General features: G+C 32.8%; 2 protein-coding genes across 6 annotated transcripts in view; one reads left to right on the top strand and one right to left on the bottom strand.

Moving 5' to 3' along the window:
- Positions 1 to 420: 420 nt before the first annotated feature.
- Positions 421 to 1,500, bottom strand: LOC105323921 (histone H1-delta). The gene has a single exon (XM_011422990.4). The coding sequence runs from the start codon at positions 1,441 to 1,443 to the stop codon at positions 874 to 876; it is 570 nt and encodes a 189-aa protein (XP_011421292.3). The 5' UTR covers positions 1,444 to 1,500; the 3' UTR covers positions 421 to 873.
- Positions 1,501 to 4,465: 2,965 nt separating this feature from the next.
- The window catches only part of LOC105333560 (myotubularin-related protein 10), a 31,078-nt gene continuing 22,256 nt past the window's right edge, over positions 4,466 to 13,287 (top strand). For 3 of the 5 annotated variants that reach the window (XM_066086937.1, XM_066086939.1, XM_066086935.1), the window contains exons 1-2: positions 4,466 to 4,617; positions 10,770 to 10,814. In XM_066086937.1, coding sequence (XP_065943009.1) covers positions 4,540 to 4,617; positions 10,770 to 10,814 — 123 coding nt within the window. In that variant the 5' untranslated portion in view covers positions 4,466 to 4,539. Of the gene's footprint in view, positions 4,618 to 10,036; positions 10,272 to 10,769; positions 10,815 to 13,287 lie in introns of all 5 variants that reach the window. The other 2 variants (XM_066086936.1, XM_066086938.1) reach the window with 2 other exon arrangements.

Below are 13,287 nucleotides of genomic sequence, written 5' to 3'. Positions count from 1 at the left end.
GCGCAGATTATATACAAAAGTAAAGTTAACGACGACCACAGACAAATCAGAAAAGTTCAATTGAGACCAGCACAGGTGAGCTGAAAATGAATTGATTTTAAAAATATATTCGTTAATCATGCATTTGTGACAGCCAGAGACTGAAATATACGAGATGGAAAATTATTCCATATAAATTGTGTCCATGTAGGACCATTTGCAAGCTACTCCTTTAATGCGCCGATGCCCCGCTGAATTCAGTCTTCTTACTTCTAGTATTTAAGATGTATTCATAACTACCTTTATTTGGTTTACCTTTTATTAAATTGTCACTGAATACATCAGTAAGTATAACTTCTATAAATATGTTCATGACTTGTATAGACGGTTAATCACGCAGCACCTTCTATCGCTAATAGGTAAAAGAACGACAACTCCAAATTAAGTTAGTTTTCGTTTATTCAAACGAAATTCATGTAATAAACATGAAAATAACATGAAAATACGTAATACAATATTAAAAAATAACAAGAGCATCGTTCTACAATACTGTTTTACAGTAAAAAAAAATGTAAAAATTCGTAAGAAATCTGGCAAAAATCTATAGTATAGTAGACATCGTCCAGTTTCGTATTCAAAGATGACATGAAAAACGATCTATATATAATTTTTGTGATGAAAACAAACAAAATTTTATACCTTTCTGGTACGAAAATATAAGTAATATTGATAACAGGACGCACTATATAGCACTTTTGGTCCAAACTGAAAGCCGAGTTCCAATCAGATTTCCCGAGTTCTACAGCATGGAAAGGGACAGATCTATGTATTGCACTGTTTAATTAAACGAGCACTTAAAATGAGCGTCTCTTAATTCGTCAATATTCACGAGATTCACTTTTTGGCAGCTGCCTTCTTGGGCGACTTTTTCTTGGGCTTGCTGGCTTTCTTGGCAGCAGCCTTTTTCGGTGATTTGGCTTTCTTCTCGGCCTTTTCTTTCGGTTTCTTCTCGGCCTTGGCCTTCACTTTGGGCTTCTTTTTCGCTTTCTTCTCTGCTTTTGGTTTCGCTGCCTTTTCTTTCTTTGCCTTCGGCTTACTTGGAGGTTTACTATCGCCTAACCTGAAGGATCCAGACGCACCCGTGCCTTTAGACTGTTTAAGAGATCCGTTTTTAACACCGGCACGCAAGGCCATTTTCAGATGATTATTGGCCGATTTTTCATCCTCCACCTTGAAATTCTTTACAATATACTTCAAAATGGCCTGTCGAGAACTGCCTCCTCTCTCCTTTAAATTGGTCAGAGCATCCTTGATCATGTCTCGATAATGAGGGTGATTCAATGGCGTCTTGTTCTTTGCCTTTGCAGCCTTCTTCTTGGGACTTTTTGCGGGTTTGGTGGCCTTTTCATCCTTCTCTGCAGCCTCGGGCTGTTCTACGGGGGTTTCTACCTCTGCGTCAGACATCTTTATAAACACCTTCTGTGGTCTCCGAGTCTCGTATTTTGAATGAATTTCCTGCGCGTTATCGACTGGCTCTATTTATACTACGAGCGCGGACGTCTGAGAAAGCACCTACACCAGACTACGTCGTAGCATAGATTTTGTTTACAAAATGAACGCCGTTGTGCTTCTCGAACTAGTATTTTCTTAATTTTCTATACTTTCTTATTTACTTTCATCATATTTCTTTTCACAATATAATTCCCAGATATCTGAACTACCGATTCTATCATATGAAACCACAGTTAAATGTATACTTTTCTTATAATTCAAGTCAAAACAGGAGCGCGGTCTTTGAAAAACAGAGGACTGAAATAACATTTTCGTCCAAATCTACATTCTGTGTTTATTTTGGGTGAGCTTTTAAGAAAGCAGATGGACTTTAATCTTTCAAGGTGCCGAGGAATATAAAACAATCAACTGATATTTGCCATGGGCTGAGATAATCCGTCTAAAAGATGACTACCGAAGCACAAAATATTCACCATTGTATTCTCGTTGCACTCGCGATGCACATTTTTTGCACTATGTGCACCTGTTTATTAAAAATAGCACACCGTAATAGAAAGAGATATAGTAAACGATTGTTTTTATGCTCAAATAACTTAGATGCATTCAACAAAATATGTTAAATTGTGAAAATTTTGAATGACCCATATCGAGTGCAATATGTAGAAATGGCGCTTTGTTATATGTCGGATTACTATATTTATAAACATAATCATATTGATGTTGCAAAGAGGAAAACATCTTGTGAACCTGAAGATAAGAATTTTTATATAAACTTTGATGTGCACGTTGGAAATATATACAATTTAATATTTAATTAGAATAATGGGTACGCCGTCGACCGTACGTGGTATGTCGATCATGTACATTGGCACCTATATACGTGTATGTATATGATATATCCACTCACATATAACATGTTTTCTACTTAAATTTATCTACGGCATTAAATCATAAGACCAATATCAAGTGACATGAATATTTCATTTTATGATGCAAATGATCATGCAAACTAATAGTCCCAAAAACCCCAACTTTAGTTTCAATTTCATTTATCCCTCTTTGTTCCTACAAATATATTTAGCATACAAATTTATGAACAGAAATCTCAAGAACATGTACATTTTTGTCAGGTTTAATTTTCCTATGTCCATAGAAGTAACGCAAATAAAATACAGTGAGGGGGGGAAGTCCTGTATATAAAAAAAGAGTGGTGGTGGTAGTGGAGGGGGGGGGGGGGGGTGGTTCTAAAACTAAGAATATATAATGATGTTTAATTCCAAGGTAAGTTAAATTTCTCCAATTTAACTCTCTATTTTAACTGCCTATTTAATATCATTTTTTTGGGGTGATTTTAGAACAAGTAATGCTAAATTGCTTTTAGAAAGAGGTAGATGGAATGATAATTATGTATCGTATAAACGCGTATATATTGTATACTATATATGTAACTGTAATAAGATAGGAGATTAAATTTCATTATTTATTTCATTTTACATATTTAAGCATTTAAAATAAGAGAGTTTTATACATATCATTATATTTCTACACACAACCAAGATGTTTACAAATTTCAACAACTGTTTAGAATTAATAATTTAAAAAAAGGTCGATTAATCTGTGTAAATTCATTAAAATTATAACCGAGAGAGTTAAATTAGCTCTCTAGGTTAATTGTCATTTCTAATGTCTTGCTTCTTTTTTTTTTTTGTTGCTTTTTTCTTCTATTTTCACCCTTCAATGCATATATCGTATTATGTTTATTCGATTTTTCTCAGAACTGAACTTTATGCAGTTAGGAGAATAAGGAAATTGTCATCGTCAATTGTCATTATATATCTACTGATTATTTAATTAACAATATTTATCAGAATGTATCATATCATAAAAAGATATAATTATTAGTTATTTACTTATGCCGTTCGGTTCTATCATTTGCTTAGTCTGACATATATGAATACAAACTTTCTTTTATAATTAACGGCTTCATGTATTGTACACACATAGTCTGATATTTTTCATATCTAAACTGCCATGTGCATGAAGCTTAAAAACCCAATCGGGAAAATAAAAACCTAAATGTGCAATCAAATCAATTTCATTACATTGCCATAAGACATACTGACATACCAGTAGGATTAAAATTCCAAATTATTTTCATTAAGGTACCAGAATAGGTTAAACCTTTCACTCCAAACTACTGTAAGACTAGAATGAAGTGGTCTTTTCAATTCTTCATTTGTTTCAAAGAAAATTAAACAACTCGCCTCTTTGCATTTGCGGCGAAGTTTTCTATACACTGGTACCAGTCTTTACATGTTATTTAATCTTTCATTTCTATGCCTAATCCAAAATTAATTATCCGTAGGTGTTATTCTTTTCCGAGAACTGTGGCATTTCAAACAGCCGTTGAGCAATGAAATACACGTACTCCAGTTACATGTACATGTATGAGTATATTGTACATAATATCGATAAAATGTATAGAACGAACAGCAGACAAAAAATTGTCCATATTAATTTCTCAATTAAAAAAAAAGCCAGGTAGCCTACTCATCGTCGGAACCCACGCCGGTTTTCTATCCGTTACACTGCTTTCAACCCACAGGTTGAAAGCAGTGTAACGGATAGAAAACCCGTGGGTTCCGACGATGTCAGGTACTGTATGTATATTAAATTATAATTACATGTAAAGGTTTAATTTTTAAATTTTTTAAAGGCCTGCATGCATCAGAGACGCTGTCATAATTATGTCTCTGCAGTGCATGCACGAGTATCCTCTCTTGAAATTATGATATAGATCTACATGCTAGCAAACTTTGTACTGCATCCTGAATTCCTGATATGGTTTGAAAATTGAATTTTAAAAACTCCCTCTTTGATTTTTTTATTCTTAAAAAAAAAAACAACTGGAAAAGCCGGAACTCAGCCAGGCAAGCTACCTCAGACACCTGAACTGGTTCAGTTTTAGTGAACAGGAACCAGTTTTACGTCAACCATCAGCAGGAACTTGAGGAAGTCGCTCGTAAATAAACACGATGAAATTCATGAATGTCGCTTACGAAATTTGATATGACATCCAGTTTTATTTCTTATCTTTCGAGAAACGAGAAAGAAGCAGGGAGAGAGGTAAAGTGTTATGTATAGACCATATGCAATTATTGCGCTTTATTTTCATGAGAAGTTCAGAATGTGCAGATATGTGCATTTTCCCATATTGTCCGAATTTGTTCTGAATATTGGAAGCAAAATTGTTTTCCAGGTGTTTATTAGATTTATCATTATTTTTTTTATAGCTCTTAAATAACCTTTTGGTAATTTTTATAAAGATAATTTCGTTTGTTTAACGTAAGTCCGTGATTTATCATTATGTCCAAGTTTGCACAGCTGTGACTAATTACAGAAAACCGCCTAATAATGCCTTAAGGCTTTTTATAGATATGTTGGATAAATGTGTAAAATGAAATAAGTTGAAACATTTTAACATTGAAATTTCTTAGAATATACTAGTTAAATCTTAATATGTTGTTTTTACTATAGTTCCTAGTGTTTTAAATGTGTATGGTCTGTCCCAAGTTATTGCTTCCATCACTTTTTATTGATTTTTAATAAAAATACACATACCTGTGAAAGATATGCTGTTGAAATCGATAAAAGGGAAAATATCCAAGATATTTTCATTGACAAATTATCATTTTTCACTCATGAAAGTTCACAGGAACGAAAAAAACTGTCTTACGGAGATTTATAATGGGAACTGTTTACATCTTTTCTCCATTTGGAAGTTCTTGGGACACCTTGCACAATTTTTCAAAATTATCATCCGGGCTTAATAATGGCTGATGCAATGCTAAATCTCTGTAGACTTTCTATTTTGGGATGTATATTGAAACCTGAAACGGTAGAGGGGGCGTTTCAAAACAAATAATTTGGACATTTTTCATTTTAGTGGATGAACATAGCTTGAGCACAAAAAGGGTATTTATGATTATTGAAATATCAAGCAAAAAGTGGTGGAAGCAAAAACTCGGGACAAAGTATAGTAATCTATGATAAACTGATAAATGTCCAAATTCACTCAAATAGGAAAATGACGAATTATATTTAATCGACCAAGTAAGTGGAGCAAATATTTATTTATTGAATTTTGTAGTAGGAAATGTAAAATAACACAAAATTTTTAGTAGTGAATACACAAATAAATCAATATTTTTCAAAAAGAATCTACTAGTACAATAAATTTGTTACAACAATGGGATTATTTGTTGTCTTCAGTAATTAGGGAGAAGGGTGGATTTATGTTCAAAAGTAAAATTCAAGGAATGACCTGAATGAAGCCCAATTGAAGATACAATGTACCATTCATGGCCCCAATAAATGTCCAATTTAGTCTGACTCATGTGTATGTCCCGAGATGCTCTGGCTGAAGCTTTTAGTATAATTTAAACTCCTATGACTCTAAATAATTGTTAAAGGAGAGGAAGAAGTGGATCAGTAAATGATGAATTATTATGAAATTGCTTTTGGTTTTTAATTAAGATTCAAAATTCATCTGTATCAAAATTGGTACATGTAGTAAGAAAACTTAAATCATTTACATGAGCATTACACCCCTCACTTGATATATTACAAATCCATGTTTGTTAAGCTTTGCATAGAAATGTAATAATGCAACATGCGGTCAGATAAGATAAGGACTGCCTGTTCAAGGAAAAAAATAAGGCCTAATCTTTTCACATCAGTAAAGTACCGGTATAGTTAATACATAAGATATGTGTGCTGAAACAAGGACATTAATGATAAATATGATAAACTTCTCAAGAGTTTGTATATATTTATCAATCAGAATATTACTTATTAAGGTGAAAGAAAAGATTTTTAAAGTTTAACTATGAACAAAGTTAGTTACTTGAAATCAAAATTTTGAGGAAAAATATTTCACAAGTCTATTTTAAATTTTACTAGTTTTGTGCATGTATTCAAAATTGAAAAGGAATAATATTCACAATATGTGTCATTTTCCTTTACACACGTGTAACATAAAAATCAACATTAATTGGGACAAATTCAGATCTATACATTCATGTCAGATTGCATTTCCCAATTTAAATAAGAAATGTCAATAATTCCTCTAAATGAGAAGCGCCTGTATATTCTACCAAGGCACTGAATCCTGGTTGAATAATTAATATTGTGATATATAACATGTATAAATTATATATTAGGTACAAATTTCAGAATTCATATATTCATTTTATGTAAACATAGCTGAAAGTAAAAAAAAATACACGTAATCAGATATGACCGAAGTATAATAAACATGCATGCTTGTAGCAAATTCATGGTTTGATTTTAAATTTCCTTATCGTCTTTTGTTACGAGTGGCTTTACATATCTGATATTTTGTGTCAGGTACAATGTTCATGTAACACAATTTTCTTTTCACAATACCATATATGTAGATGTTTTTTGAAAGGTTAAATCAGGAGCTCTAGTGAACAAAATACAGAATGTCATTCTTATTAATTTTGTTAAATTTACGGATAGTTGTGCATCTTTAAAAGCATGAAAGCAATTGAGGCAGTATAAGCATGTTGGGAGCAAGCTCCTACAGTGGTCCCTCTTGCTCTGTTAATAGTGGCCAATCAGTGAACCGTATAATGTAATACCCATCCATTTCACTTTACTGACATAATGTATTAAAGCGTTAAAATGATGACAGACAACCAGTTCTCCTGGAAACACATTTAATGCCTATATATATACACACTTGTAAACATGTATGATGGTGGTATGAATTTGTGGTATAAAATTATTTTTTTTTACCAGTATATATATGTATAGAAAAACTCTAAAATTATGCTTGGGTCACTGCAAGAACTTTATAAACACATTTTTTCTTGGAAGGTGAAAGAACACACAAACACTGAATTCATTTAATTTTATCAATAGGTTTGAAAGACTGTGCCTGAGTGTGGAAAAGGCAATGAATATGTAACTATGTATTACCCTACTAATGCAATTTGCGGTTTGCTCACAAGTAGTTTTGTGATTTGAAAATTTAGATTAGGGAAAACAACAGAAAAGTCATTCATTTGTCAATATGGTGAATACGTGTATACAATTACCGGTATGCCTAAAATCTTCTTACATAATAACAGGCGTCTAGCACACAAACTTATAAGTACATGTGTACTTTGATATATGGTGGATAAAAAATGACTGCATGAACTAGTTGGAGTTACAGATGTATACCCTCATGCCGGTACATGTACTTTCTGCAGAAATATGACCTTTTATATTTTATTCTTCATTGAGTAGAGTTCGTTCACCTGTGTAGTGACTTATTAATTACTGTAAATAATGTAACTGATGGGTCATTTCACAACAGAATTTATTTAAATGTTTTAATGTATGATGCCAAAATAAGTTTTGTAGTTTTTAAGTGGTATTGTGAAGACTTTAAGTTAACAGTGACATACTTAGGCACGGAAATTTGCAAAAGTCTTGCCCTAGCTTGCATATTTTCTTGTTTACACTTGCTGTCAAATGCATTGATTGTGTTCAATTTTAAGGAAGTTTTTTTTTCTTTACATCTTTATAATGGAACTTTTATGATGCGTGTTTGCTGGCAAGGTCCTAATTCATGTCCTACTTACCTATACTTGCATGGGTATACTTGTCCGTCCTCCTGTCACTGAATATATAGACTGAATCAAGTGTTTGGGATATTTCTGAATGACAGACACATGCATTGATTTTCTTGATCCTTCATCACCCTATGAATCTTGTTTTGAGCAACATATTTTCTTCAATCAGTTTTTGCATAATGATAAGAATGAAATTATTAAATTGCCATCCTGAATTAAAAGGGTTGTATCTTACTCAGGTGACCATTTAGGCCTTTGGGCCTCTTATTTGATCTTTGGATCTATTGTACAGACACATATCATGAATACAATGTGTAATCAACAAACTAGAATACCAGTAATAAGGTATCAGTTTACATGAAAGCCAAATTGAGCTCATATTTGAAGGTTAAAAAAAAATTCACAGATTAACATGCATCTTTTGCGAATAAATGAGTAAATTTCTTGACATAGCTAAAAAAAAATTTCAAATAAATGCGAAAGTTTCATGATATAATTTTCATTTTCAAAGTTACACATTACCGGGTAATTTATTCCTGAATGTTTGACATTTATTTGTGAAAGTTTTGGGTATATTGAGCACTCGTCAGAGTTTCTTATTTCTAGGAAGGTTTAATTAGCATGCAGGTATTTGGAAAAGTTTTGAGTCATATATTGAGAAAGTTATGTCTTTATTCATGAAAGTTATTCATTGAATAATTGCGAAAAGTTTGCATTATAGATAAAAAGTTTATAAAAAGTGTTTATTTGGAAAAGTTTTGCTGTATATTGCAAAAGTTATGTTTAATTACAAAATGTTTATTTCTATTTATAGCTACTGAAATGCTCGATGGGTTTTTGTGAATCTTGGACTTATTTTAGATTTTTAAATACAAGAAACTTTTTGCTGTTCAATACCACATATCTATAGCTAGCATTTACAGGATGTATATTTCAACAGAATGCAAAACAACTGAGAGAAGAATTTTTTTAATTACTATTTAGTTGAATTTTATAGCACTTGAATTGTGATTCTGAAAGTTTCAAGTGTGTATTAAGTATTTCAGGAAACACCATGTAAATATCTGATACTCCACACATCCATGCAGACATAAATGGAACTATTCTCATTCCACCATATTCTATAGCACACAGATTATGAAATCAAATTGTGTCAGACATTACCCAACTAGCAAAGGCTCTCATCAAGTCGGTTTTTTTTTTTAACTAATTCTTAATATCCAAAGTTGTTAAACTTTATTTCATGAAAAAATAAACATCAATGTGTTACTTCTTTAATTTTTATTGAATTGGAATTACAGTTGAATAAGATATACTGGTACTGTATTAAAATAGGGAAAATCTATGTTTATTGAATTGTGTTGAAATTTTCATTTCAATATACATGCAGCTTTAGATGTACCGGTAAGTGTTACCACATAAAAAAGCAAGCTGACACCCTTCCCCCCACCCCCACCCCCACCCCCAACCTTGTCCCAACACCAGAGGGTAGCTCTTCTACATGAGTGACTATCAATGTATATAAAAGCAAGAGTGAGAAGTGTATATCCACTCCATCGAGTCTGATAATAAGGTCAAAGGTATATGGAAAAAAAAATAATAAAGCTGACCTGTGAATGGTCGAAGCTAACAAAATACATCAGAATCAACTCTTATTTGTGAAATCGGCATTGATCTGGTGTAAATATAATGACAGAGCTTAATATATTGTTTAATTATGTAATCCATCAGTATCCAGAATACCGTAATTCATTTGTTTACACATACCCGGTACATGATCAAGCTTGTTAAACCTAGTGACCCAGCTATTAGACATTTAAAAATAAACGCATATTATACCGGTAGTTATTTAAATACAGTATGCCAACATCTTGAAGTAATCTATATATACTTATCAGTTCACCCTTCTTAACCCAACAACAACCACTGGCCGATACAAACACAGCCTGTCTGTTTGAAGTTTTTCAATTCATGTGACCTGGCTCTGCTGATAGGAAATATACGAGGGGGCGTTGCCAGCAGTCATGTGTATCCTATACAGTGAAGCTTGTAGACAATGTTGACAACATGGCATCCTTTAGGAGGTCTCTGTTTTCAAGGAATAGCAGTTATAATGTTGATGTTCGTATGAAGGTAGGAGAGTGAGATCATGGATTGAGGGGTCAGGCAGGGTCAATGGGGGTGCTGGAGAGGATTGGGGGGGGGGGGGGGAAGAAAGAAGTGCTGGGTAAACGAAGAAGACATGCTCAGTATTCATGGATTTCAGTTTGTCCTAGTGTTTTGTTTTCTGTGTTTATTTAAAATAGTTGGTGATAACATTTATGAAAACATTTAAACATCGTTGACTGTGCTTGCATGCACATGCAGTTAGTAATCTTAATGACAGAAATTAATAAGCCCTTGTCTTCAGTGACCATAAATGGCAGATAGATAAAATGTTACTTATAAATAGATTGAAATCATTACATGTTTCAACTGTATTGTAGAAACAGGAAAAGTTAGATTGTTGGATTAAGTGACTTCCTTGATCACCACCAACTAAATAGATATATACATATGTGCTAGGCAAAGAGTTTATTGAAATATGCATTAACTTAATATACATTTAATCAGTTCTACTCTATGTTTCAGACATTCAAGTCCTATGTTGACAATCCAGATGAAGATGAAAATGACGTAAGTTTTGAACTTGAAAGCAGTTACGGATAATTAAGTTGGCTGTTTTATTTCTACTGTAATTTATTGATTATTTCAGAAAAGTTTTATTCCTTAGAAAATTATAGACATTGGTAATGGCTAGAGAAATCAATAATTATCTAGTTTTACAACTAAATTGGGAAGTATGTGTAGAATTGTTGAATTTTTTAATTCAACTATGTGCAAGGGATGTAAGCTTTTTTCTGCTCCCATTCAGTATAAGATTTCCAAAAAATTATGTGTTTGTGTTTAAAGGGTGACAATGTTAGAATGTTAAAAATTTTGGGCAGCTAAGACTAGTGAGAGAAAAGAAAAATTCCAAAGATTGTAGACTTCCTTTTTGGGGGAAAAGAGTGGGATATATTCACCAGTAGGAATGCGCTGTGAATTTATAGGTTGCGGTATATACTGGACACATGTTATACAATTGACAGAACGCAATGGGTATATCATGTGTATAATGACTACCGGGTAGTCTCTTGTTCAAACCAGGTATTTATGGTATTAAGTAACAATTAAACTGTAAAAGTGAAACATAATATAGGAATGTACAATTTATGTACGGAATAAAGAGTAGATCAAATTGCACAATATTCAAATTAACTGGATATATTGTTGTGTAAAAGATGTGTGCATATATTAAACAAATATAACATGCATATGTATATATGTACATGTATATACTCATACAAACACCGGTAGTATTGACCTGTTAAGGGTATCAAAAAATCCTTCACTCACTTAATATATATACCCATGTATATATTACACTGATTCAATTGATAAGACTGAAAAAGAAAAATTAAATCAAAATAATGATTCAAAAAATCATTCAGAGTTAATGTCTAATCATATGGTATCACTACTTTTATCCATTGTTCTTCCACTATCCATGAAAATAACTAAAAGTTGTATGATGTCATTTAAGCATTGAATCATTATTTTTTGAAAGATATATAGTCTCATAACTGCAGTGGTGTTTGCATACAAATTGAGTAATTCGCGCTAGCAACTATAACAGCTACAAGCGTGAACTTTGATTCTCGCTTGTGACGTTGCATTTTACAGCGTTCAGCGTTTGTGATGTCATAATAAAACTAGTCATTCCAACCTTTGAGTACCCGTGTGTGTTACGGTCTTATAACTGCTGTGTTTTTTAAACGGGTTTTCCAACGGAAAAATCCGGTTATTAAAATGGTGAAAATGGCGGGCGGGCGGGCAGGTGGGCGGGCGGGTGCCAAAAGGGTACCCTCATTGTACGGATAACCCCTCCTACAGTTTTCAAGATAGGAAGTTGTTCTTTTGCAGATCAATTGTACATATATCAGAGGTGTGCATATTGCTAGGATTTTGATTTCCGATAATTTATCGAAAAAATACCAGCTTTTGAACTTAGTCATTTTTTGGCAAAATGTTGCATATAGGGTACCCTCATTGTACGGATAACTCCTCCTACAGTTCTCAAGATAGGAAGTTGTTCTTTTGCAGATCAATTGTACATATATCAGAGGTGTGCATATTGCTAGGATTTTGATTTCCGATAATTTATGAAAAAAATACCAGCTTTTGAACTTAGTCATTTTTTGGCAAAATGTTGCATATAGTGTACCCTCATTGTACGGATAACTCCTCCTACAGTTCTCAAGATAGGAAGTTGTTCTTTTGCAGATCAATTGTACATATATCAGAGGTGTGCATATTGCTAGGATTTTGATTTCCGATAATTTATCGAAAAAATACCAGCTTTTGAACTTAGTCATTTTTTGGCAAAATGTTGCATATAGGGTACCCTCATTGTACGGATAACTCCTCCTACAGTTCTCAAGATAGGAAGTTGTTCTTTTGCAGATCAATTGTACATATATCAGAGGTGTGCATATTGCTAAGATTTTGATTTCCGATAATTTATGAAAAAAATACCAGCTTTTGAACTTAGTCATTTTTTGGCAAAATGTTGCATATAGTGTACCCTCATTGTACGGATAACTCCTCCTACAGTTCTCAAGATAGGAAGTTGTTCTTTTGCAGATCAATTGTACATATATCAGAGGTGTGCATATTGCTAGGATTTTGATTTCCGATAATTTATCGAAAAAGTACCAGCTTTTGAACTTAGTCATTTTTTGGCAAAATGTTGCATATAGGGTACCCTCATTGTACGGATAACTCCTCCTACAGTTCTCAAGATAGGAAGTTGTTCTTCTGCAGATCAATTGTACATATATCAGAGGTGTGCATATTGCTAGGATTTTGATTTCCGATAATTTATGAAAAAAATACCAGCTTTTGAACTTAGTCATTTTTTGGCAAAATATTGCATATAGGGTACCCTCATTGTACGGATAACTTGTCCTACAGTTCTTAAGATAGGAAGTTGTTCTTTTGCAGATCAATTGTACAAATATCAGAGGTGTGCATATTGCTAGGATTTTGATTTCCGATAATTTATGAA

Source organism: Magallana gigas, chromosome 6, assembly GCF_963853765.1.
Source record: "Magallana gigas chromosome 6, xbMagGiga1.1, whole genome shotgun sequence".
NCBI lineage: Eukaryota > Metazoa > Mollusca > Bivalvia > Ostreida > Ostreidae > Magallana > Magallana gigas.
The sequence above is the reverse complement of the archived record's forward strand: the minus strand, read 5'-3'. Positions and strand labels throughout refer to the sequence as shown.